The 25,904-nt window shown below is 50.0% G+C and overlaps 1 protein-coding gene and 1 long non-coding RNA gene across 9 annotated transcripts in view; one reads left to right on the forward strand and one right to left on the reverse strand.

Annotated features, from left to right (window-relative positions):
• LOC101866346 (uncharacterized) overlaps positions 1-2,556 on the reverse strand; it is a 69,818-nt gene extending 67,262 nt beyond the window's left edge. For all 4 annotated transcript variants that reach the window (XR_012428742.1, XR_012428740.1, XR_012428741.1 and 1 more), the window contains exon 1: positions 2,463-2,556. This is a non-coding gene — a long non-coding RNA (uncharacterized lncRNA). The remainder of the gene's footprint in view (positions 1-2,462) is intronic.
• The window catches only part of KATNIP (katanin interacting protein), a 233,211-nt gene that overhangs the window by 168,282 nt on the left and 39,025 nt on the right, over positions 1-25,904 (forward strand). For all 5 annotated transcript variants that reach the window (XR_012428739.1, XM_045381681.3, XM_005591524.5 and 2 more), the window contains 2 exons: positions 5,274-5,411; positions 23,476-24,355. Coding sequence is in view for 4 of the 5 variants with exons in the window: in XM_045381681.3 (XP_045237616.2) it covers positions 5,274-5,411; positions 23,476-24,355 (1,018 nt within the window). In the remaining variant the exon portion in view is untranslated. The remainder of the gene's footprint in view (positions 1-5,273; positions 5,412-23,475; positions 24,356-25,904) is intronic.

Genomic DNA, 25,904 nt, shown 5'->3' on the forward strand with positions numbered 1-25,904 from the left:
CAAGATAACTAAAAACATACGTTTATTTAAAAAAAAACAACAAAAAACTTGTACATGCATGTTCATAGCAGCATTATTCAGAATAGCCAAAAAGTAGTAGAAACAGCCAGATGTCCATCAATGAATGAATAAAGAAAATGTAGTATTTCCACAAAATGGAATATTATTCAGCCCTAAAAAGGAAAGAAGTATTGCTACATGCTACAACCTGGATGAATCTTGAAAACATTATGCCAAGTGAAAGAAGCCAGACACAGAAGGCTGTGTTGTATAATTTCATTTATATGAAATGTCCAGAATAGGCAAATCTGAAGACAGAAAGTAGATTAGTCATTGCCAGGGGCTGGGAGAGGCAGGAATGGGGAGAGACTGCTAATGAACATGGGTATCTTTTGAGGGTGGTGAAAATGTACTAGAAGAAGAGAATGGTAATGGTTGCACAACCTTGTGAATGTACTGAACCTTGTGAACACCACTGAACTGAACGCTTTAAAATGGCGAATTTTATGCTATGTGAATTATATCTCCGTTTTGAAAAAAAAGAACAGAGAAATCTTATACACCTTTACCCAGTTTTCCCCAGTGGTAAATCCTATGTAACTGTAGTACATAATCAAAACCAGGACCTTGACATTGGTATAATGTACAGACCTTCATACACTCACTTGTGTGTACATGTATATGGTTCTATGCAATTTTATCACATATATAGATTTCTCTCTAAAGATACAGACATCGAGATACAGACCAGTTCCATCACCACCGAGGAGTTCCCTTGGGCTCCCCCTGTACAGCCATACTTCCGCAAGCCCAGTCCTGACAATGGAAACCACTGATTTGTTCCTCTGCATACATTTTGTCATTTCAAGAATGCTATGTAAATGGAATCATACCGTTTATATGGCATTTATATCATTACTAAAGTCGGTAACCTTTCTGAGGTTTTTTTACTCAGTGTAATGCCCTTGACGTCCTTCCATATTGTTGTGTGTGTCAATAGTTTGTTCCTTTTTAATGCAATAATTTATTAAATTGGAGCTACTTCTGAGGGCAGCACGCTATCTCCCTGCGGGTTACTATTCAATGTTATGTTAATGCTGGAGTTAAAAAGGCACGTTTGGTTTAGGAGTTAGAAAGTTACCTCCTCAGAGAAGCCTTCTCTAACCATCCCTTCTAAAATAGCTGTTCCATGGGCCATGAATAATTCTCTCTTATTTTTTTCCTAGAATGTGTCCCTGCTTGATTTTTTTTTTCTTGGAAACATTACCTGTTTGCCTTCCCTCATAGCACAGAGCTACTAGGACCTGGTGGGTCAGGTTCCCTTGCACATGCCCCGTGTCTGGCTCAGCATCGGTCCCCCAGGAGGGACCCTGTACAGTGTTTGTTGGGCAAGTTATGGAGTAGATGTGTCCGTGCCTGCTTCCACCCTTTTGCCCTAGCACTTCAGGGCATGCTGACTGCTTTTCTGAATGGCAGCATTGAGATTTCCTTCCTGGAGGATTCTTTTTTTGGCCTCCAGGGCCTACTTTACCACCCATACAGAGAGAAATAGAGAACCCCCAGGAGCAGCACTCAACCAACATTGGTGGAAGTTGGGGTATAAATACCCCAGCTCCCTGGCCCCGTTGGTGCAGTCACTCTGACGCCTGTTCCACCCTGGCTTCCAGATTCCCTGGGGGGATTAAGCTCTAGTTGCCCACAGGAGCAGCTGTCTTCATAACATACCCTTTATGAGCCACCTTCCCTGCCTTGTCTCACTTCTTCACTCTCCCATTGATATTTTCTGCTCTGTCTAAATAAGCTACTTACACATGGATCCTTGCCTCAGGGTCTGCCTCAGGGGAATCCAGAGACAGAATGAATTAATGCATGAAAGATGGAGGTTCAGATCCTCACTCCACCACGTAGGCATTGAGCAACCTTAGGCGATCCCACCCCTCGCTGAGCTTTGGCCTGTTTTGGTCAGTAGCACATGCATTACAGCAATGCCCACCTCCTGGGGTTTCCAAGTGAAAGAAGCCAGAACCAAGGGCAGTAACAGCAGCATGAAGGCGCCCGATTCCCGTTCTGCTGTATTCCTTACCCCCTGTGATGGGGAGGGAGGAGCCGCAGATGCTCTGCCTCCTGCCCTGGCACCGAGGGGTTTTCCCAGCATGTGCCAGGTCAGTCCTGGGCAGCTTCCCATAAGCCTTTCTCTCTGAGATCCTGTCTGTGGAGAGAAAACATCAGAAGGCTGGGGTGCTAATGAGGCCCAGAGTTATCCTCAGGTTAATGTTCTTTGACTTTGAACACCACAATTCCCACTTAGGCCTCCTGTTACTCCTCCTGCTGACAGAAATGTGAAGGGAAATCAATTACAGTCCCCTAGCCCACATCTAAGGGTCAGCCATCAGTCTCTTCCTTTGTCAGGCAGCCACAGTGACCCATTTTAGGCCCCCACTCAGCAAAGGAATGAGACTCACCCGCTGGATTTGGGGATGTGGTTTCTTGACCCCTCGCAGCTGCCCAGAGCACTAGAAGTTCTTGTAGAGCTGGAGAAACTTGCCAGAATAAGTCAGAACCCCTTGAACTCATCGTTCCCCCTTAACAAAAGCCACCTCCTCCCTCCTGAAAGGCACCATTGTCACTGAAACAAGCCCCCTTTGTCCTCCACCGCAGCTGGAGCCTGGGCCTCCCATCTCCTGGGGGCTGATCAAACCCCAGATCAGCCAATCCTCCCTCCCTGGCTCTGTCAAGTAGCAGGCACGTTCCTGGTGGCGGGGAGTCTGTCGAGATGTTCTCAAATGCAGGGCGATGCCCCTTTGAGATAAAAGGGACAAGTCAGCCAGTGTCAGGCCCGCGGAGGTTGCTTATTGGCAGATGGGACTTGCTGCTGCTGCCCTAAACAAGGACCACAGACTCAATGCCTACAGGGGCCAGGCAGAGGCAGAAGAGGGAAGCGAGGTGGATGTGAAGCAGTAGGGAGTGGTGGGGACCGTGGAGCCCTGGGGAATGGCGGGCTTCAGGGGCTGCACACTCTTGGCTCCAGGAAACGGCCATCACGGCCATCAGGGCTCCTGAGCTGCCATGTTTTCTGAGTCTGCAGAGGCGCCGGAAATCTGGCTATTTGGAGAAATCTCCCCATTCCACCACCACCTATTTTTGAGACAGAGTCTCACTCCATCACCCAGGCTGGAGTGCAGTGGTGCGATCTTGGCTTCCTGCAACCTCCACCTTCCAGGTTCAAGTGATTCCCCTGCCTCAGCCTCTCCAGTAGCTGGAATTACAGGCCCGCCACCATGCCCGGCTAAATTTTGTATTTTTTTTTTCTTTTAGTAGAGACAGGGTTTCACTACATTGGCCAGGCTAGTCTTGAACTCCTGACCTCAAATGATCCACCCGCCTCGGCCTCCCAAAGTGCTGGGATTACAGGTGTGAGCCACTGCACCCGGCCCTCATATTTTTCCTTTTTTCTTAGAGACAAGGTCTCACTGTGTTGCCCAGGCTAGAGTGCAGTGGTACCAAACTCCTGGGCTCAAGCGATCCGCCCACTTCAGTCTCCCGAGTAGCCAGAACTATAGGCAAATACTGCCATACCCTGCTAATTAAAAAAATTTTTTTTGTAGAGACAAGGTCTCTCTATATTACTTAGACAGGTCTCTAACTCCTGGCCTCAAACGATCCTCCTGCCTCAGCCTCCCAGATCACTGAGATTAAAAGTATGAGCCACTGCACCTCTCTGAATCTCCCCATTTTTAAATGTTGGCAATGAATTTGTGTGTGTTTGTTTGTTTTTTTTTTTTTTAACATTGCATGAACCAAACAAAGCTTACAGTCTGTTCTCTGTTTGTTTGTTTTTTGGGTTTTTTTTGGAGATGGAGTTTGGAGTTCAGTGACACAATCTCGGCTCACTGCAACATCCACCTCACGAGTTCAAGCTGTTCTCCTGCCTCAGCCTCCTGAGTCGCTGGGATTACAGGCATGCCCCACCACGCCCAACTAATTTTTGTATTATTAGTAGAGAACAGGGTTTTGTCAAGTTGGAGAGGCTGGTCTTGAACTCCTGACCTCAGGTGATCCATCTGCTTCCCAAAGTGCTGGGATTAGAGATGTGAGCCATCGCGCCTGGCCTACAGTCTCCTCCCTAAAGCTTTAATGAAAGGGCAGATGTTAGGAGGCACACTCCATTTATGCATTCACTTAGTCATTTATTTATTACACAAAGAGTTGTGTTTTCTTTTTTTTTGGCATCTTCCATGTGCCAAGAAACTGCTAAAAGCCTAGGGTTCTGGAATAACTAGACACGACCCCTTCCCTTGAGCTCACGGCTGAATGAGGGCATGACATGGATGTGAAAAGAGATGATCGTGGGACCCCGAGGTAGGCACCAAGCTCGGGGACTGCAAGGAGCCAAGGGCACTTGGATTTGCTGAATTCCCCAGATTGAGAAGGTTAGGAAGAGAATTGCGAGAATTGCAAGCAAGCAGAGGCCCACCCTGTGCCAAGGCACCAGGTCAAGCCAGCGTGGACACGTTTGGGAGCAGCTGTGAGTTTTGTCCCAATGGAGAGTGAATAGGTATTGCAGAAAGCCAAGAAAAGGTGGCTGGGGCTGAGAAAAGTCCCCCAGTTTAGCTTTTTCCATCTGCACCCAAAGCACTCATGACATGCAATTTTGTCAGTGCGAATGAGAATGACAGCAAGGCGTCCCTGTTCACCTGCCCCTGGGGCCTCCGTCAGGGGGAGTCTGCAAACTGAAGCCTCCAAGCTTGGAAACCCAGAAAGGAACAGAATAAATCCCAGGGCTCAGTGCCCTGGCCCTGGCCCAGCCAACGCCTGAGCCAGTGGCTTTCTTTCTTTTCTATTTAAAAAATTTTAAAATTCGGCAGTGTTTTACAAAAGAAAATCAAAGGCTCTGTTTGCCAGGTTAATCAAATAGTGTCCTGTCCTTCTCTCTAGCGTCTTTCCCCTCCCCCAGAGCTCTCCTCAAAGCCGATTAAGTTGATTAAAATAAAGCCCGCTGCATTTTAAATTCCATCTGGTTGGCAGATCAGAGGGGTCCGTGTGGCAGCTTTGTGCAGGGGGTGGGACGGGGTCAGTAGCCTGCTGTGAAGTGCCGTCCAGACAGGGTGATCTGAGTCCCCAGCCTGGGTGATGGCAATGGGGTGGCCTGGCTGCCTGCCCTAAGCCCTCACCAGGCCTCTCCTGGTTTTCGTGAGCCAAAGAGCCACTGCCATTTTACTTTGGGGAGAGGCAGAAATGTGCCTAATGATTTCCCTCTCTTGCTGGCCTTCTAGGATGAGAAAGACTCCTCCCCGTGGACCTGCCCCTTCCGCCCGCCTCTCCAGCTGTTTTTTGTTATTCGAAACACAAGACAGCTGGGGGACTTCAGTCTGGCCAAGATCAAGGTTCAGAATTACTGGACTGCTGATGGCGTAAGTAACAGGCGCTGGTTCCCCACTGGGCACTGGGTTGATGGAAACGCTTAGCAGTTTGCCAATAGCCTGGTTCCTAAAGTTGCAAAATGGATACATGGAGGCCCTGCTGGCCTTGCGTGTGCAGCAGGAGCCTGGTGGCAGGTTCACACTGCATTCTCATAGCCCCCAGGGACAGAGCTTCCGGCTGCTGGCGTTGGGAGGTGGTATCAGGCCACCCTTGGGGGAACTGGAAAAATACAAGCTGAGACTCAGTTTTACAGATAAGGAAACAGAGACACAGAGAGATTATGTAACTTGCCCCAAGTCACATAGCCAGTCAGTGTCAGAGTGAGAATGTGAACGCCTGCCTTCGGACTCCAGGCCCTTTCTCGTAGCCTTCACTTCTCAAATGTTAACTTGCACTGACTGACTCATCCGTGGGATCTTGCTAAAATGCAGGTTCTAATTCAGCAGGTCTGGGGCAGGGCCTGAGATTCTGCAGGTCCAGCCAGCTCCCAGGCATCCCAGTCTTCCTGTTCTGTGGATCTCACTGTGACTAGCCAGGCCCTTGACCTCTGGCTGTTGTGCCCCTCTGGTTCTATTTTTTATTTTTTTAAAGACTAGTCAAGTACAGTAATGAGAAGCGGCGATAGAATGGAAAAAGGAGTTAGTTCTGTAACTGACTGTGATCAATTGAGATAACTTGCTACCTTTGGACCTACCACCTCCGGTTGCAGGATCCACACCCTCCTTTCTAACCTCACACTATCTACCCTCATGCTGCTGCCTGTGCCCACACCCTTTCCTTCCTTCTCTGGGCTGTTTTTCATGCACTCATAGTTCCATCAGGGAACTAAATAGTGAGGAAGGACAGGAATTCTCTTGGCCTATCTGCCCCTCTTATGGTAGACATAGGGGCAAGAGTTGTACTTTCCTTTCAAATCTGTAAGGGAAGCAATCGTTCAAGTGAGATTATAAATAGGAATGGAGCGTCACCTTCAGTCTTGCTAGAGACATTAGGGAGTGGTGAGGACTATGGCAGACTGGCAAGCCCATACCCTAGGGAAAGGGAAGGGTACTTTTCAGCTTCAACTAAGGGTTGCTTTGTAGAATACCAGCCAGTTCTGCCAGATCTTCCCAACATGCCCAGAGAGCTGGATATCTGAGTTTTGACATGAGCCTTCCTTATTTGTAAATGTCAGTAGCTAATTTAAGTTCTTTTTAAACCACCATGCAATTCAAACAAAACTCTTCTTTTTGAGCTAGCCTGCCCCAGACTGTGCATAGTGTGGAGAAAGGAGCCCGCCTCAGGCTGGGAGAGATCAGGGAAGGTTCTTGAAGGAACACACGCCTGAGCTGTGATGGCAAAGGACAATGGCAGTCAGCCGAGGCAGGAAAGGAGAAAGTGTATCCTGGATGGAGGGCCCTGCCTGTTCACAGGCATGGAGGTGTGAAAGAACATAGCCTCCTAATCGCTCTCACTGGTCCTAGGCCCAACCCAGTCTGTCTCCAGCAGCCTCCAGGGAGATCCAGTCACACATCATTGCTGCTTCAAACCCTCAGAGCCTCCCCTTGGCCCAGAGGATCAAGGTCAACCCCCTGAGTGTGACATCAGAGCCTCCTAATCCCCTCACGCTGGGCCCTGCCTCTCTCCTGTCAGAATGTAGGCTGCCCTGGCTTTCCACCCCCTGACCATGGCAGTGATACCTTTATCCCTGCCCCTCACACCCACATCTCACTCAACTCAGAATGCCCATCTCTGCCTCATATTCCTGGAAACCCAGACGTCACTTTCTCCAGGAAGCCGACCCTGCCCCCTGCCCCCTGCCCCTTGCACTTCTCTGGGACCTCATGAACATGTTCCACCATCTCCTGACCGGAATTTATGGCTACTTTCCCAGGCCACCATGGACCCCTTAAGAGACGTCTCCACCCCGAGTCATTTCCACTCCCGCCCTAGTGAAAGGAGAAATACGTGGTTGATGGATGAATGAATGAATGAATGAATGAATGAGCTCATGTTCCTAATAATCCATAAGCAGCTGTGTTATCCTTACTGATATCCAGATGAGAGGATAGGAGAGTCTAGGTGGCTTGCACAAGACCACATGGCAGGTTGGAGGCAGAGCTGGGAACCTAGTCCTAGAGAGGCAGTCCTCCCCTCTTCCCTCCCTCCTTCCCTCCTTCCCTCCTTCCGATCCTCCCTTCCTGAGCTGCTTCTTGCTAGTTCTGCCACCCACCAGCTGTCCATCCACCTAGTGATCACGTCCCGAGCACCTGTCAGTTGTGAGGCACCGCGAGTCAGGAAACTAACAGGACAGGCAGCCCCGGCCAGCTGTGTGTACACACAGTGCTGCCCAGAGCTTTCTCTCATTTCTGATCTTTGAGGTTGTTTGTTTGCTTGTTTGTTTTTAAACAAACACCTGAAGTTTAAACTTGAAAAAAAGAAGGCCAAGCCATTGGGAACTTGTGGAAATTTCTCTGGGCTTGTCAGACCCGCCTTCTCCACTTGCCAGCCCTGGCCTCTTGTGTGCTCAGAGGCTGGCCCTCAGACCCCGGAATGCAGCCCCAGCCCACATAGTCACTGCACACTGCGAGCATCTGGGGCCGGGTCCTCTCATTCCAAGTCCCACTCAGTGCTTCCTGGCTGGTGGCCATCAGCACCCTCTTCTGGAATGGGCAATGGAACAATGCCAGCTGCCCAGGCCTGTGCCCTGCAGCTCGGCCCTGTCACTGAATATATATCTCAGGGCAAGGAAAGCAGATTTTATGTGCAGGATTACAACAAAGATAAGCTTCATCCCTTTTGGCCAGGGCCTGCCTTTGTTCTTTAACCTATGCTCAGCCTTCCTTGTGCTTATAGAATTGTCTAAAATGGCATAGGGTCTTAAGAGTCCCTCAGGAGCTTGGGGTGTCGTCACAGGTGCGTGGGGGAGCTGTTGGCTGCAGGGATTTGAGAGCCGAGGTCTTTCCGCACCCAGGCTGGAGTGTGGAGGACTGCGGCTCCTGCCGGGCACCACTTATGTAACACACACCCATCTGTTGCCAGAATTTACCAGGAGCAGAAAAGCGCAAACAAATGCAGCTGCAGGTTGGTTTGATTTAATATTCTCCAGAGGATGCTATTACTGTGTGTTTTAGAGGAGATAAAATGAGAGTTTAGAGGAAATATAGCTTGGCCTGGTAGACGTGGCTTGTTAATACGGTGTTTTGTGTATGGGAATCTGAAGAAGAAAAGTTAAATGTGGGCAGCTAATCCAACCAGGGCTTATTTAGAACGGAAGAAAGGAAGGGATTAGAAAAAGGGGAGTCTCTTTTATTGGGAAATGTGCTGCCTGTGAAATCCTCACGCTAGCATTTACGGGCTCCTTCCCCCCTCACTTGGTGATGCTGTAAGCGTCAGCTGGGCCAGAGGAGAGGGATGGGAGAGGCGAAGTGAGGACGTGGAGGCTGCACTGCCGCCGCAGAAGTGCACAGAAGGCAGCAAACAGATGCCTCTACTTGTGACAGCTGCCATTTATTCAGTGCCGTAGGTATCAGGCACGTATAGGCACCCTGTGGGCACTCAGTAAATATTCAATGCATGAATGAATAACTGAACAAATGAATCATCTCAATTAACCCCCAGTGATCCTATGAGGCAGGTAGTGGTATTTCCCATCTTACAGACGAAGAAGCCAGAACTTAGGACAGTGAGATCCCAGATGGCAAATAGGCTGTGTCTCTTTTGCCAACGCTGATGGGAAACAGCTTGCTGGAGTGCCGTCCTGAGAAAGATCTGGAACCTTCTTTCTGGTTCATCGAGGAAAGGGTGCGATGATTGATCAGCCACGTCTGCCGTGGGCTCAGGAGGATGTGCTACTATGTGTGTCATATCTTTTGGTGTTCCCCAGATTAAGTGACTTGCCCAGCTAGCAGGTGGTAAGAGACAAAGCCGGGGAGGGGAATTTGAGGTCCACTTTGTCTTTCTCTGGTTTTTCACGGCACTGGTTCTCCTGCAGAGTGGCATCTGTTGGGAGGAAGAAACCGATAGTCTCCCTTCTATAGTAGGTAATAACTCATCCAAAAAGTGGGCTTCCAGCAGCTCTCCGTGCTCCATCTGTTTGCCTTTATAATAGTCATATTAGTTATGTGTGACAGTACAGATAAGCACACCATCCCCATCATCACCCACAGCGTCACCACGCAAGTGCCGCCTCCAGCCTGGTCACACCAGGAAGTGGGACAGCAGTGAGCATCCAGGCAGGACGGGCACCCAGGGTATATTTCATATACAGAAAGGCACTCGTTAAATTGTTTTTGAAAAATAAATGCTACATTTCTCCAGGGGCATATTTCTGTGACATGTAATGTGGTCTAGGCCAGGGGTCCCCAGCTCCCGGGCCACAAACCAGTACCAGTCTGAGGCCTGTTAGGAACCAGGCCGCATAGCAGGAGGTAAGCCCCGGATGAGCCAGCATGACCACCTGGGCTCTGCCTCCTGTCAGATCGGCAGTGGCACGAGATTCTCACAGGCATGGAAACCCTATTGGGAACTGCACATGTGAAGGGTCTATGCTGTATGCTCCTTATGAGAATCTAATGTCTGATGATCTGAAATGGAACAGTTTCATCCCAGTACCATCCCCACCCCTGCCACCATCCATGACAATAACACAGGACAGTGAATGAGGGCCACAGGGAGGAGGAGGCTGGGCTGCTTAGAGCCAGGTGGCCAGAGTCCTTCCCCGAGCTCAGTGATGACCAGGAGCATCCATGGGGCATCTGTGGGAAGGGCATTCCCCGCAGGGCATAGCAGGAGCAAAGGCCCTGTGGCAGGAGTTCAAGGACTGTGGTTTCGCCAAGTTGCTGGAGCATGGGGAACAAGGAGTGTCATGGGAGGTCCCAGAGGGAGGTGGGGACAAGATCCTGTGGGCCAGCAGGTTTGGATCTGATTCGGAGACAGGCAGAATATAGTATGGTCAGAGCCAGCCCATCTGAGACCATGTGGCCTGGGGCAGGTTACCTCACATCTCTATGCCTCAGCGTTATCTAGAAAATGTCCAGTGAATGCATGTAAAGTGCTCCAGTCGTTCCTGGCCTCCCGCCCTCTGTACAAGGGTCAGTTGTTAGTGTCATTGCCGGAGGCTTGTGAGCAGGGTGACATGATCTGATGGATGATGTTTGTTTGTTTGTTTGTTTGTTTTTCTAGATAGTCTCTCTCTGTTGCCCAGGCTGGAGCGCAGTGGCGTGATCATGGCTCACTGCAGCCTTGACCTCCTGGGTTCAAGTGTTCCTCCCACCTCAGCCTCCCAAGTAGCTGGGACTCCAGGTGTGCACACCACCACAGCTAGTTTTTTTTTATTTTTTGCAGAGATAGGCAGGTCTCAAACTCTTGGCCTCAAGTCATCCTCCCGCCTCAGCTTCCCAAAGTGCTGGGATTACAGGTGTGAGCCACCGCGCCCGGTCCTGATTGAGGAATTTAAAAGACTACTCTGGTTGATTTGGAGAATGGATCAGGGGGCAGAGGGAGCCCAGAGAGAGGAGGCTCAAGACATAGTCTAGCTAAGAACAGCCTAGCTGAAGATGGTGGTGGCTTGGATGAGGGTGTCAGTGCTCTTGGGGTGCCCTTTGGGTAGACTCAACTCATCCTATGACTATTTGCATTTTCAGCAATGCCTTTTTCTGGGAAGAAGTTTTTGAATGAATGTAAAAGTGAAGGGATTAGTTTAGTAATGAGGCATGTATCCATCACCTGCTTCAATAATTACCAACATTCTGCTATTGTTGTTTCACGTATCCCCCTAACATTTGAAAGCAAATTGTAGTTATCACACTATTTCACTCATAAATCCTTCAGTATACATCTCTAACAAAAAAAGACATTTGTTTGTTTATTTTTCTGTAACCTTGATGGCACTATCATGCATGGCCATAATTAATTATCATGCTCTGATACCCACTTCATGTTTAAACATTCCTAATTCTCTCAAAATTGTTTCTTTTACACTTGGTTTGTTTGGATCTGATACAAACCAAGACCAAACATTGCAATGACTCGGAAGTCAAAGATGTCACCTTCATTTGGTCACCCAAGTCAGTGTGGCCTGATGGCTCTGCCCCATGACAGGGTTTGGGCACTGTGGGGTCCAGGAAGTATGCTGGGGATCTTAGCAGGGCAACTGGTGAAAAGGGGACTGACCCCATTGCGTGGGAAGCTTCCTGAGCTGTGGACCTCAGGCTTGGTCTAGGCCACTGCCAATGGCCAGAGGGTGCTTTCCGTTGGGTGGGATGCAGTGAGTACAGTCTGTGGGCAGAGTCCTCACTCAGGTAGGTACAGACATGGTAGCCATGAGACTTCCAAGAGGGTCAGCCTTAAAGTGGGTCCCCAGCCAGCAGGGGAAGGAGAAGTGAACAGAGAATTCAGCCTTTATGTATTTATTTGTTTATTTATTTAGAGGCAGAGTCTCGCTTTGTCACCCAGGCTGGAGTGCAGTGGCCCGATCTCAGTTCGCTGCAAACTCCACCCCCTGGGTTCAAGCAGTTCTCCTGCCTCAACCTCCTGAGTAGCTGGGACTACAGGCACGCGCCACCATGCCCAGCTAATTTTCATATTTTCAGTAGAGACGGGTTTTGCCATGTTGGCCAGGCTGGTCTCGAACTCCTGACCTCAAGTGACCACTTGCCTCAGCCTCCCAAAATGCTAGGATTTACAGGCATGAACCACTGGGCCCAGCCACATTCAGCCTTTAAAGAGAGCAGCCCCACAAGAACATGGGGATTCAGAGCCAGGCTCTGCTCCTAGAGAGAATGAAAGTGGATGCAGAGCCAGCATGGAAGCTGAGACCCATGTCCTGTGCTGTGCAGACCAGGTGGGCAGGCTGCAACTGGAAGTAGGCAGATGTCTGGGCAAGGGAGGGCTGCTCACCCAGGTGTAGGTGCTGACTGGCACAGCAGGAGAAATCACAGATCGCCTGGAGGGTGGAGCTTCCCACCTGCCTCCTGCCAGCCTTGGCCAGGACTGACTCAGTAGCTGAGCCCGTTGATTGGAGTTCTCAGTAGAAGGGCTGTTTTATCAGCCAGGATTCTCTTGGTAGCAAAAGACAGAAAACCCAATTAAAACTGGGTTAAGCACAAAATAGAAGTCTTTGGCTCATGTAAGAGAAGACGCTGGGTGGCTGGCTTTAGGTATGGCGGCATCCAGGATTTCACATGATGTCATCAGGAATCTGCCTCCCTCCATCACTCAGCTCTCTTCCCCTCTGTGCTGGCCTCATCCTCAGGTTCCACGTGGTAGCCCCCAGTGGCATCAGGTTCATGTTTATTTCAGCAGCCCCCGCAGAAAGAGACTATCCTCATGAAAGCTGCAATCTAGCGCTTATTATTGGTCAGACCTGCATTGCTACCTGGGGTGGGCCCACATTATCCACATGAGGTGAAATGAAGAGAAGGCTGGATTTTCAATGGGAAATTGAAGTTCTGCCTCTGAAAGAGGGAAAAATCACCAGGGAAGATAGAAAATCATACCCGACCTAGGTACTTTTTCTTTTTCTCTAAGAACATAGGAGTCACATGCTGTTGAATTTATTCATCAGCTCCCAAACTTAAACCTTCCTTGACACTTAACCACATATCAAAGCTGCAGGCCTGACCACTGGATCGCTATTTCTGGCCTTTCTTACTGTGAATGCACACTACTCCCACTTGGCACACCCAAACCCTGCCCGTCTGTCCACCCATGCCAGGCTTCCTTCTCCACTTCCTTTTTCGGTCTGCGCCAGCTCCTGGCTCACAACTTTGATCCTCTGACTGCCCTTTGCCCCTCACTGTCAGGCATCTCTAAGTCCTACCAGTTCGATTTCCAAAACCAGTCTCCTTCCCAATCCAGCTCATCCCTTCCCTTCTTCCTGTTGCTGTGTGAAGCCTTATTCCCGTGTATCCCCATCCTCCCCTCCACTGCTCATGGGCTCAGCCCCTCCTCTCATCAGCAGAGGTTTGTCAATTGCCCCAAGCCCAGGCGTTGTGCTGGGAATCAGCACTGATACGCTGCCTGCCCCTGCAAGCTCGTGCCCAGGCAGGGGAGGCCCAGGGGCCCTGCAATGAAGGGGATGAGCCCAGGGCCTCCCAGCTGCAGAATGCCTCAGGGGAGCAACCATGACCCACTGCTGTCACATGCCTCCCAGAGCATCCTGGGAAGAAGGCTGGACTCAGAGGCTGTGCACCGGTCACCAGATGCAGCTCACAGGTAGACTTCCGCTGGATCACATGTTTTCAAAATTATTTGAATTAATAGCCAACATTTTTAAATTGGGAGGTTTTGCATGAAAATATGAAGTTTTTTGCATTTTTTGAGAAACTAGAAGATCCCACATTTATACCTGGAAACTTGAGTGGAGCTGAGTCACAGCGACACTGTTGTCCTTATACCCCATTGCCTGTCTCATTTGCGGTACTTGCCTGGACCCTGAATGCGTTTGCATTGGTGACTTCCGCCACTCCCTGACCCCAAAATCTGACTCTCTGGCTCTTTCATGCTTAGATAGCTTTGACCTCCCACTGGCCCTCATAAAACTCTTCTCTCCCCTCTGCCTTAGCTCCTGCCATCCCCAGAGCCTGGAATACTGGACCTGTCTTGTTACAAGCCTGCCTTTCAAAACACTGAGGTTCAGCTTGAGCCTGACTTCACAGACAAGCCTCCCCGTACCCCTAGCCTGCCTCAGGCCCCTTCCGGGGGTCTCCAGCCACACCCTTCCTGGCACCAAGTCCCTGCTTCCTGAGGGTGTTCCTTAGGGTCCTGAGTTTCTGACATACAAACAGGCACCCCCAGCCAAATCTGCCCTGTGATGCGTTCGGTTTGGTCCTCACGGTGTTTACAGCTTATGAATTGTTTAATGACAACATTTGGAAATTGGCTTTTGATGACCTGGCAATATTCCCTCTCTTTTATCCACTGGCTGGAGCGGAATGCTCCCTGCTTCCTCTGGACTTGAGGGTATGCGTTGTTCAGCTCACAGACCCCCATGGCTGCAGTGCCACTAGCATTTGAGCATGTGACCGCTTCACCTACAGCTGGTTGTGAGCTCTTCAAAGCGAGGACCCTGGCTTGCTTCCTTTGCATCCCACACAGGCCAGGACCCTCCCCTACCACCCCTGCCCCCCAACACCAAAATACTCCCATACAGTATGGGCTGCATTGAATAAAATTACAAGATTTGCATGCCAGGGCCTCAACCCAAACTTAGTTGAGTTTTGACCTCAGAGTGCATGGGGCTCCTCCTATGGCTGCTGCCAACCTCTGCCAGAAACAGGGGGATTGCTGCACTGGGCCCTGCAAAGCATTGTCTCTGAGCCATGCCAACCCGAGCAGCCAGCCTTGATGGGTCTATACATTTAAGTGTGGTACATTAGGTACAAGACATGAGGGTAACTCCTGTGTCTTGCATATGTGGCAAGCAGCATTTAAAGCACTTTATGTAAATCAGCTCATTTATTCTGCACAACAGTCCTATGAGGCAGGTACTGCAGTTACCGGCTCCATTTTACAGATGGGGAAACTGAGGTACAGAAAGGCAGAGCAACTTGCTGACGATCACATGACTACCAGGCATTCTGGTGCCCACTTCACAGCCCTGCTTTTCTTTTTCTTTTCTTTTCTTTTTTTTTTTTTTGAGACAGAGTCTCACTCTGTTCCCCAGCTGAAGTACAGTGACACGATCTCGGCTCACTGCAACCTCTGCCTCCTGGGTTCAAGCGATTCTCCTGCCGCAGCGTCCTGAGTAGCTGAGATTACACGTGTATGGCCCTATACCTGGCTAATTTTTTTGTATTTTTAGTAGAGATGGAGTTTCGCCATGTTGGCCAGGCTGGTCTCGAACTCCTGACCTCAGATTATCCGCCCACCTCAGCCTCCCAAAGTGCTGGGATTACAGGCATGAGTTACCGCACACGGCACAGCCCTGCCTTTCTATAGAGCGACCATTGTCACTGGAGAGCCAGGCCCTGCAGGAGGGCAGCCATTACTCCTCATGTTAGCGCTGACCCGGTGTTGCCACACAGCCTAAGTTTTTCAACAGAGGCCAGAAATGCACCTTGTTATGTGAAAGCTCGCAATTTGTAGATATTACTAATAATTCTAAAATTCTTAAATGCTTGGTGAGCTAAACGAGCATGGTTTCAGCCAGAGGACCACCAGTGTGTGAACTAATCGGATCCCATCCACGTTCGTTATCCTGAGTCTGTGATGCCAGGTGGGGCATGGCATGGTCTTCCCAGAGTGTGGCATATAGTAGGTGTTTGTTAAATGTCTCAGTGTCTTACCATCTTCTTCTGTCCCTTCTAGGAAATTAAATTTCACATCACAAAGAATGGTTTTCACTGGCCTTCCTCCCAAGGGACATGTAAAAGACCATGAAGGTCACTCCCCAATGAAACCAGAACTACCTGAAAGTTTATTCCCCAAAGCAAGACCTCAGGACAGATAGGAATAGCCCTTTCCCCTGTCCTTGAAGGTCTTGCCTCCTGGGGAGGACAAGCGTGTGTCTGTGGACACTCGGCTAAGCAGTAGGTGCAGAGAACCAGGTTGCAAGCCCAACACTGAAACCTCAGAGGAAGACTCAAGTCAACCAGAGTCGGGGAGGAGGGGAAGACAGGGAGGGCCAAGGGCTCCCTGGAGGAGTCAGTCCTTGAGCCAGGTCCTGATGTGTGCGTGGCAGCGCTCTGGGAGACAGCACCTCACCGCCCCCATAGCCCTCCATACCTCGATAGACCTACAGTTGGGATAAAAGCAGTGAGTCCGGGAGACAAACCCTAAACCCCTGGCCCAGAACCCCTGACTCCTTCCTGTTCTGGAGCTAGCACTTCCGGGTAAAGAGCTAGGAAGGACAGCAGCCCATGCTTTTGCTCTGCAGAGGTGCCAGTGAGTGTTCCCAGCCAATGACACAACTCCCAGAGTGTGGGACTCCTGCAGTGTGGGCTCCCTGGGCTGTGCCTGAAGTCCAGCCAGTGCACGTCTGGACCAAATTCAGTTGTGTCGCCTGCCAAGGCGCCATTTACCTTAACGGACCCACCTTGGCATGTAGTATTTGGGCCTAGCCAATGTTTCGTTCCAGAGGTTTGTTCTCAGGTTGTACTGGCTGCGCCAAAGGCAGGTGCACCTCTCCAGAGAAAGTGACTTAAGATGCTAAAGCCCACAGCTGTGCTTCGCTGTTGTCACAGTGGAAACGTGCCACCATGAATCTTTGTTGGGCAGTTGTGTGTTCATTGCAAAAGACATGCCATTCTACCCTGGGGCCAGGGAGGAAAGTGGCCTTGCTGAGTTAATTACTTAGATTGAAATAATATTAATATTGTATTAAAAGTGCTTTACAGTTTCAGCACAGTTGATTCTTGCCAACTGTAAAGAAGGAAGAGAAGGACAAAATGTGGGCCAGGAAAGGTGTTCCCATTAATTACACACCAGCCACAGAGTTTCAAAGTATCCTTTTCAAAATCCATTGCAAAGGGGGTTTGAGGCAGCAAGAACAAAAGGCATAAAAATAACTCTAGTTAAGGAAGGAAAAAAAATATTCACACCAAAGAAACAAGGCGCACACACACACGCGCGCGCGCGTATGCGCGCGCACGCAGATTGAGAGACACAAGGTTCTAAAGGTTAAGACATTCTGGCAGGAAGGAATTTCATCGTGCACTTCCTGGAAGAAGACAGAACAAGGGAGAAAGAGCCTGGGGTTAAAGCTCCGACGACTGGAGGGGGAGGAAGCAGGCTGGTTCATGAGGAGAGGATTTTCCCCCTGGATCCTTTCCTAAAGATGTCCTTTATACACAACTGCACTTGGGGGGGGTGTGGAGGAATCCAGACTCACAGAATCTTCCATCCTGCGTTCTTCCTGGGGCAGATGTGGCTCTCATACAGCCGCTAAGCACACCCTTGTGGTATAATGACACTTATGCAGTATATACGTAAATATGTAGAAAAATGTCTCGAAGGACTGGAACCCACGTACATACACACGCCCGCCACCCAGTGGAGGTGGAGGTGGGGGCTGAGGTGGGGTAGGAGACAGTTCGTCCATAGGGACTTATTTTCTTTTCTTTTTTTTTTTTTTATTTTTGAGACCGAGTTTCCCTCTTTTGCCCAGGCTGGAGTGCAGTGGCACAGTCTCGGCTCACTGCAACCTCCACCTTCTGGTTTCAAGTAATTCTCCTGCCTCAGCCTCTCGAGTAGCTGAGATTACAGGCGCCTGCCACCACGCCTGGCTAATTTTTGTATTTTCAGTACAGACGGGGTTTCACCATGTTGGCCAGGCTGGTCTCGAACTCCGGACCTCATGATCTGCCCGCCTCAGCCTCCGAAAGTGTTGGGATTACAGGTGTAAGCCACTGCGCCTGGCCCACAGGGACTTATTACCAAAAAAAAAAAAAAAAAAAAAAAAAGGCCAGGCGCAGTGGTTCACACCTGTAATCCCAGCACTTTGGGAGGCCTAGGCAGACGGATCACCTGAGGTCAGGAGTTCGAGACCAGTCTGGCCAACATGGTGAAACCCCGTGTCTACTAAAAATACAAAAAATAGCCGGACATAGTGGCGTGCCTGTAATCCCAGCTACTCGGGAGACTGAGGCGCGAGAATCGCTTGAACCCGGGAGGCAAAGATTGCAGTAAGCTGAGATCACACCACTGCACTCCAGCCTGGGTGACAGAGAGAGATGCCGTCTCAAAAAATAAAAATAAAATGTTTAAAAAGGGTGGAGGCTCAGAGCTCCACTGGTACAGGTGCTCCTGACAGTGGCTAGGCTAGCATGGGCCAGGACTGTGGCTTTCTTGGACTCTAGCTTGACCCACAGAAAGATGGTAGTTAAGACCTTAGCATGCCAGCCATAGTGGCTCACCACACACCAGCCATGTGACCTTGGGGAAGGCATGTGCCTCAGTTTCTCCATCCATAAGATGGGGCCCTAATGCTTCCCTTGCAGGATTGTTCTGAGGATGGTGTAGGACAAGGCAGTCTGTTATCCTTTAAACAGAATATCCAGAGAAGTGACTAATATTCATTCCCTACAGGGACCCTACTCTGGTGATCCTTGGGCCACATCTGCCCATGAATGTGGCTTGTTTGGCCTGCAGAGTGCTGGAAACATTTCAGAGCTCAGAGCTGCCAGGCAGGGCATGACCCTCCCGCCTCCCCCGTGACCCCTGCATACCACTGGTTTCCATCTGAGCCCACTCCTCTCTCTTACCTGCCTGACCCCTGCCTGCGCCTGCTTCCCTCTCTCAGTTCCCTCTCCACCAGACATCTTGGTGGGGACAGGGCAGCTGATGGCTCGGGGTCAGATGGGCTCTGGACTGGGGAAGGAAGATGGGTGGCCATGTCAAAGAAGTCGGGCACCCTATTAGGAAAGCTAGGATGCCCACCTTGTGACTGTGCTGGACTAGGTGGTTTCCCCATCACCCACCACCTCTTTAAAGGAAGGTGTTTCTGTCTCACCAGATGTCCCTATGGTAGTAATTTTGCACGGCCAGTCATTGAAAACTGCCCATGCTGTCCGTCTCAAATAGCTGTTTCCCAATGAATTCACAGCATGCACTTGCTCTGTGCCTCTGCTAAACAGAGAATCCATCCATATAAACATGTAAAAGAGTGCTTTGAGAATCGACTTTTCTGACAGTCGGCAAAGAGTAGCCTGCCATCCGCAATTGGATAATTGAAGCCGAGTTCCTGTGGCGTAACGCAGGCTGGAAGTTCTCCTTCTAAATTGCTGCAGAAACCCCTGTAACTCAGTGATCCTGAAATTTGTTAGCTCCTACTCACCTAGCTTTCGGGAAGGCTAAGCAGGAGGTTAGTATAGGTGAACATCTCCGGGGTCTCGGATGCCATCTCCCAAGAGCAAATCAGAAGCCAAGGCAATGTGGGAAATAAATGATCTGGAGGTGAAACCCACAGACCGCCGCTTTTCTGATCAGGTTCGTTCTTAGAGCACTGTTGAGAGAGCAGTGCTGTCCAGGAGAGAATACTGTGTTTATTCATTTGCTATTCCAAAGTAAATTATTTATTTATTTATTTATTTATTTATTTATATTTATTTATTTAGAGACGGACCTTCACTGTCGTCACCCAGGCTGGAGTGCAATGGCACGATCTCAGCTCACTGCAACCTCCGCCTCCCAGGTTCAAGTGATTCTCCTGCCTCAGCCTCCCGAGTAGCTGGGATTACAGGTTCACACCATCACGCCAGGCTAATTTTTGTATTTTTAGTAGAGATGGGGTTTCACCATGTTGGCCAGACCGGTCTCGAACTCCTGACCTCAGGTGATCCATCCACCTTGGCCTCCCAAAGTATTGAGATTACAGACGTGAGCTACCGCACCCAGCCCAAAAATAATTGCTGGGTGGCTACAATGTGCCCTTGGACAAGACGGGCAGGGCCTCGGCTGTCTTGGAGCCTAACTTTGAGTGGGAAAAACAATAAATAAGTTAAAAGCTGATAAGCAAGACCATTCAGAGACTAAAAGGAAACCAAACAGGGCAATAAGATAGACAGGGGACCGATGAGATGGGGCTGCTCTAGAGGGATGGTCACAGAAGGCCCTGAACAGAAGAAGGAGCAAGGCTGTGGGCGTCTGGGGCAGAGCATGCCAGGCAAGTGTGCAGGCTCTAAGGCAGGAACAGGCTGAGCCACGTCAAGGAACCGAGGCAGGTGCCAGGAGCCGGAGTCAGAGAGGTCAGTGGGCACCCCTGAAGGGGCGTAGGATTTATTGTCAGTGCCATAGGAAGTCACTGGGCAGCTTTAAGCAGGAGGTTCCCAGGATCTGATTTCAGTTGTTAAAAAAAGACTCACTGCTGTGTGGAAAATGAAGTGAGCGCAGCGTTTTGGGGAGACAGCCCCGAGTGGAGGCAGAGAGACTAATTGGGAGGCAACGGTGGTGTCTCTGGGGGAGACCCTGGTGGCCCAGGCAGTAGCACACTCGGGCGAGGAGGTCAGCTCCAGGCTGTGATCCGGAGAGAGAGCCGAGGGATGTGCCGACACGCTGGATGTGAGTGAGAAAGTGAGAGGGGTCGAGGGGACGGTGAGCTTTTTAGCAACTGCTCGAATGATGGACCCATTTTTAAGATAGTTGAAGACTGGGTTTGGAGAAGGTGATTTCAGAATTCTGTTTCGGGCACACCAGGCACAGTGATTCACACCTGTAATCCCAGCGCTTTGGGAGGCCAAGGCAGGAGGATCCCTTGAGCCCCGGAGCTCAAGACCAGCCTGGGCAACAAAGTGAGACCCCATCTCTACAAAAAAATAATTTCTTTTAATTAGCTGGCCATAGTGACGTGCACCTGTAGTCCTGGCTATCCAGGAGGCTGAGACGGGAGGGTCACTTGAGCCCAGAAATTCAGGTTGCAGTGAACCCTGATCAAGCCACTGAACCCCAGCCTGGGCAACAGAGCAAGACCCTGTCTCTTAAAAAAAAAAGAGAGCATTCTGTTTGGGCGTTTTAATATTGGAATACCTGTCAGATATCCAGGAAGAGAGGCCAAGCAGTCACTTGGGTCTTGGTGGAAAGGTCAGGGTTGGAGATGAAAATAACTGGGAGCCTGGGGCCTGAGTGAGACCATCTAGAGAGCGAGGGAAGAGCACTCAGGAGGCCTTGGACTGAGCCCCGGGCAGCCCAGTCCTTCAAGGTGCAGCCGAAGAAGAGGAAGTAGCCCAGGAGTCAGGCAGACTCAGCCAGCGAGGCAGGAAGAAAGCCAAGTGGGCACAGAGCCACACAAGCCCCAGGGAGGAAAGCCATTGCAAAGGAGGAGAAGCTGCTGAGTACTGCCGAGCCGCCACACCCACCCGCTCCACGCCCCCCAGAACTGAGAAATTCCCATTGCCTGTGGCAGTCGGCTGGACCCTGTAATTTAGGAACCAGACACTTCTGAGAGTCATTAATAATGGCACCAGGACAACAGGTACAAATCAGAATTGTCCCGGACAGACAAGGATGGACCGTCACCCTAGTTATCAGTGCCCAGGTCAGGTGGGTTCCACGTGGAGGTGGAGGCGGAAACCCAATGGGAGGAGGAGCCACAGGGACAGTGACACTCAGAGATTCACTTATAGGGTGATGGACAGATCATGGGGGACCCCTGCAATGGAATATTCCTTAGCAGTAGAAAGGAAAGGAACTATCAGTTCCCGTAACACAGGTGAATCTCAGAGCAGTTACGATGACTGAAAGAGCCGGGCAAAAAAGACTACATGCAACATGATTCCTTTCTGTAAACATTCCAGAAAGGACGATCAGTGTATAGGGAGGGACCACAGCTAGGTGGTTGCCTGGGGCTGGGGAAGGAGGAAGGGGAGACAGGGGTTACCAAGGGGCACGAGGAAACCTTAGGGGTGATAGGTACGTTTGTTCTCTCGAGTGTGGTGGTTTCATTGGCGTAGACACATGTTAAAACTTATCAAGCTGTATCCATTAAATATGCACAATTTATTGTATGGGATGTGTATTCTACTCCTTGATAAAGCTGGGAAAAGAGTTTTGCTGTAAAGAGGATGAGACAAGTGGAACAGTAGCAGGAGGTGTGGTTTTATCTTAAGCATAGAAGGAATAGAGCTGAACCTGTGTGACATGGGGGCATTTAGGCTGGCAGTGAGAGAGGAGAGCGAGGTGGGGACCCTTTGTGAAGGTTACTGCATGTCACGTGGAGGGCTTTGGAATTTATCCCATCAGCAGCATGGTTCTGCACCCTGTCGTGTGAAGAAATCACCTGGAGAACTTGTTTTGAGTCCAGTAGTTACCTACAGGCTGCCCTTGAGGCAGTGGTCGTCACACGGCATCCTCCTGGCTCCCTTCCGACTGCAGCTGCTGTGGACGTGGGACAGTCCCCGCATGTGGACAGCGCCCTGCCTCAGGTGCTCTTGGGGTGCTCTGCCGTGGGAGCACACTCAGCTCGTGCGTGTGTGGGTGCATCAGTGCCCCGAGGGCAGCCTTGAACTAGCAGTGGATAAATGTCCCAGTCTTGGAGAGACACTTGCAACATGCGTTTAAGCAGAAGATTCCCATGATCTGATTTCAGTTAAAAAAAAAAAAAAAAAAAAAAAAGACTCACTGCTGCATAGAAAATGAAGTGTGAGTGCAGGATTTGGAGGAGACACCGCAGAGTGGAAGCAGAGAGACCAATTAGGAGGCGGCAGTAGTGTCTCTGTCAGAGGCCCTGGTGGCCTGGGCAAGGAAGGCAGCAGCACATTCCAGGCAGAGAGGTCAGACCCAGGAAGTGTTCTGAAGAGAGAGGCGAGGGACAGCTGGCAGATCGGATGGGCAAGTGAGAAAGAGAGGGATCAAGGGGGCCACGAGGTTTTTGGCAACTGCTTCAAGGATGGAGCCATTTTTAAGATAGGTGAAGACTGGGGTTGGGGAAAGTGAGTTCTTGGAGTTCCGCAGAGGGCCCCCATGGGAAGGAGCACCAGTCGGCCACAGCAGTGACCAGCTCAAAAAAAATTGAGTGTTTCCTTTTTCCTGCCCTATCTTACTTTCCCCGTTACCTCTTGGACTCACCTGCCAAATACTCGACTTGCACCCAAGTCCTTGTCTCAGCCTCTGTTTTTACGGTCTCCCAATTATGATGCCTGCCGAGGCCAGGAAGGCTGTGTTTTATAAGCACTTCAGGCTTTTTGACGCAGATGGTCTCAGGAACTGGACTTTAAAGAACACTGCTATAGGCTGTGAAAAAAACATGAAGGATTTCACACAGGGGAATGACTGGACAGATTTGCTCTGGTAGAAAATTAACTCTGGTGGCAATGTGAAGTCCAAGTTAAAGTAGCAAGAGACGGGAAGCAGGGGGACCAATTAGTAGGCTATTACAAATGTCCCAACAGGAGGTAATGATGACGAAGGCAGCGATTGAGTCCGTCTCTTTGTGAAAGTCCTTTGATTTATAGAGTATGTAACGGTTCGCACGGAAATGAGACCAAGCCTAGTTTCACACCCCCAGCACTGTCGTTTTCAAAAGCTCGCGTTTCTAGCATTTCACATTTTCTTTTCTTTTTTTGGTATCTCCGACTTCCAAAATTTCATACATCAGTCTGATGCTATGCATCTTCACTTTGTTAAATCTTGTGGTTTCAGGATCTTGACATTGGTGCCAAGAACGTGAAGCTTTACGTCAACAGAAACCTTATCTTCAATGGCAAGTTAGACAAAGGAGACAGGGAGGCCCCAGCTGACCACAGCATCCTGGTTGACCAGAAGAACGAGAAGAGCGAGCGACTGGAGAACACCATGAACATTCACTCGGAAGAAAGCAGAGGCGCCCACGAGATGGCTGGCGCCAGCGGGGACAAGGAGCTCGGTCTCGGTTGCCCACAGCCAGCTGAAACATTAGTGGATGCAAAGCTGTCTTCACAAGGAGATGTGTCTGGCGAAAGGAAGAATTCAACTAATTGCAAGAAAGACAGTTTGTCCCAGTTAGAGGAATATTTGAGACTGTCGGCAGCCCCCGCTTTGATAGGTGACATGCCCAGTGCTCCTGCCACCTCCCCACCTGTCAGGTGCCCTCCTGTCCACGAGGAGCCCTCTCTCATCCAACAACTGGAAAACCTCATGGGCAGAAAAATCTGTGAGCCACCCGGCAAAACCCCGTCCTGGTTACAACCTTCTCCCACCGGGAAGGACAGGAAGCAGGAAGGCAGGAAGTCAAAACCCCTCTGGCTTAGTCCCGAGAAGCCACTGACCTGGAAGGGCAGGCTCCTGTCAGACGATGTCATCGGTGAGGGTCCCAGAGAGACCGAGGCTGGGGATAAAGGCCCCCGGCGTGAGCCAGGGCGGGGGACCAGCCGGAGTGCCAACACCAAGGAGAGACCCCAGAGGACAACCCCCAAAGTCCACAGTGATGACTCAGACATCTTTAACCAGCCCCCCAACAGAGAGCGCCCTGCTAGTGGGAGGAGGGGCTCAAGGAAGGATGCTGGCAGCAGTAGTCATGGGGACGAACAGTCAGCCAGCAGAGGTAAGCTCCAAAAAGCAGCCTGACTTGGGCACCATCATCCCAGCGCCTCTAATTGGCATGAAGCCAGTTACTCCCTGGACCTCAGTTTCCTTATCTGTAAAACAAGGTGGTGGTTCTCAACTAAGGGTCACAAAATCACTGTCTCAGGGGCCAAAGAGGTACATAAATGAGTGAAATGGGCAAGACACATTTTGCATGACAAATTCATAGATGTGTTTGTCATTGCCACCAAAGTATGTCCCTTTGCCCATTTTTCTTGCAACACATGACTTTTCCAAGCCATTTTCCAAAAGACTACTTTGTTCTCCTACCTTTCATAGAGACATTGGTCTCTAATCACTTCACTTTCTCCAACTGTTAGAAAAATAGGTGACTACAGTGGCCAGGCCTGAAATCCCAGCACTTTAGGAGGCTGAGGCGGGAAGATCGCTTTGGCCCAGGAGGTCAAGGCTACAGTGAGCCATGATTGTGCCACTGCACTCCAGCCTAGGTGACACAGCGAGACTCTGTCTCAAGAAAAAAAAGAAAAAATAGTAACACAAGTGTGATGATGCATAGCAATTGACACTGCCTGGGTGTTGGAAGTGGCACAGGGAATAGTGAGGACTTCGGCAATTTGGAGACCATAAACCCACCCACAGGGCGGCTGCCACTCCACTCAGGTTTCTAGTCAGCCTTTAGGAATGCAAGGCCAGGCCGGGCGCAATGGCTCACACCTGTAATCCCAGCACTTTGGGAGGCTGAGACGGGCAGATAACCTGAGGCCAGGAGTTCAAGACCAGCCTAGCTAACATGGTAAAACCCTGACTCTACTGAAAATACAAAAATTAGCCAGGTATGGTGGTGTGTGCCTGTAATCCCAGCTACTTGGGAGCCTGAGGCAAGAGGATCACTTGAACCCAGGAGGTGGAGGCTACAGTGAGCTGAGATTGTGCCACTGCACTCCAGCCTGGGCAACAGAGCAAAACTCCATCTCAAAAAAAAAATAATAATAATGAATGCAAGGCCACTGTACCAGACCTCCCTTTTACCTTTTTCAAGAGAAACCAGAAATGTTTCTTATTTTTTAACTTTGGCAACTGATTGAGATTATTTTTAAACCACTATATGTGTCAAAAAACAAAAAACAAACAAAAAAAAAACATCTGTTGGCAGGACTCGCCCTGAGAGCTTTGTGAACTTTGCAGTAGATGATTAGATGATCTTCAAGGGCATTCCTGATTATGAACGGAGAGCCCACCAAGGCAGGGAGTCTCAATATTTGCACTCAGATTTGGCTCCTGGGAAGGAGTACGGATAGCAGCTAGGAGTCAAACCATTGAATCTAAACTTGGCGGCTTACAGGCCTGAGACCTCTAGCCTGGGCCTCAGTGTTTTCATCTATAAAATGGTAATGACTTCCCCACCCAGTGTGGCAAGGAAGGAATGAGATGATGGCTTCCAAATAGCAACACCGAACCTGTCACATGATGAATGCTCGGCGAGTAGTAGCTGTTATTTCAACACTAGCTTGGACGAGGTCCTTTTCCATCCACAGAGCATTCAGGCC

The sequence above is a fragment of the Macaca fascicularis genome, chromosome 20 (genome assembly GCF_037993035.2).
Source record: "Macaca fascicularis isolate 582-1 chromosome 20, T2T-MFA8v1.1".
In the NCBI taxonomy this organism is placed as follows: Eukaryota; Metazoa; Chordata; class Mammalia; order Primates; family Cercopithecidae; genus Macaca; species Macaca fascicularis.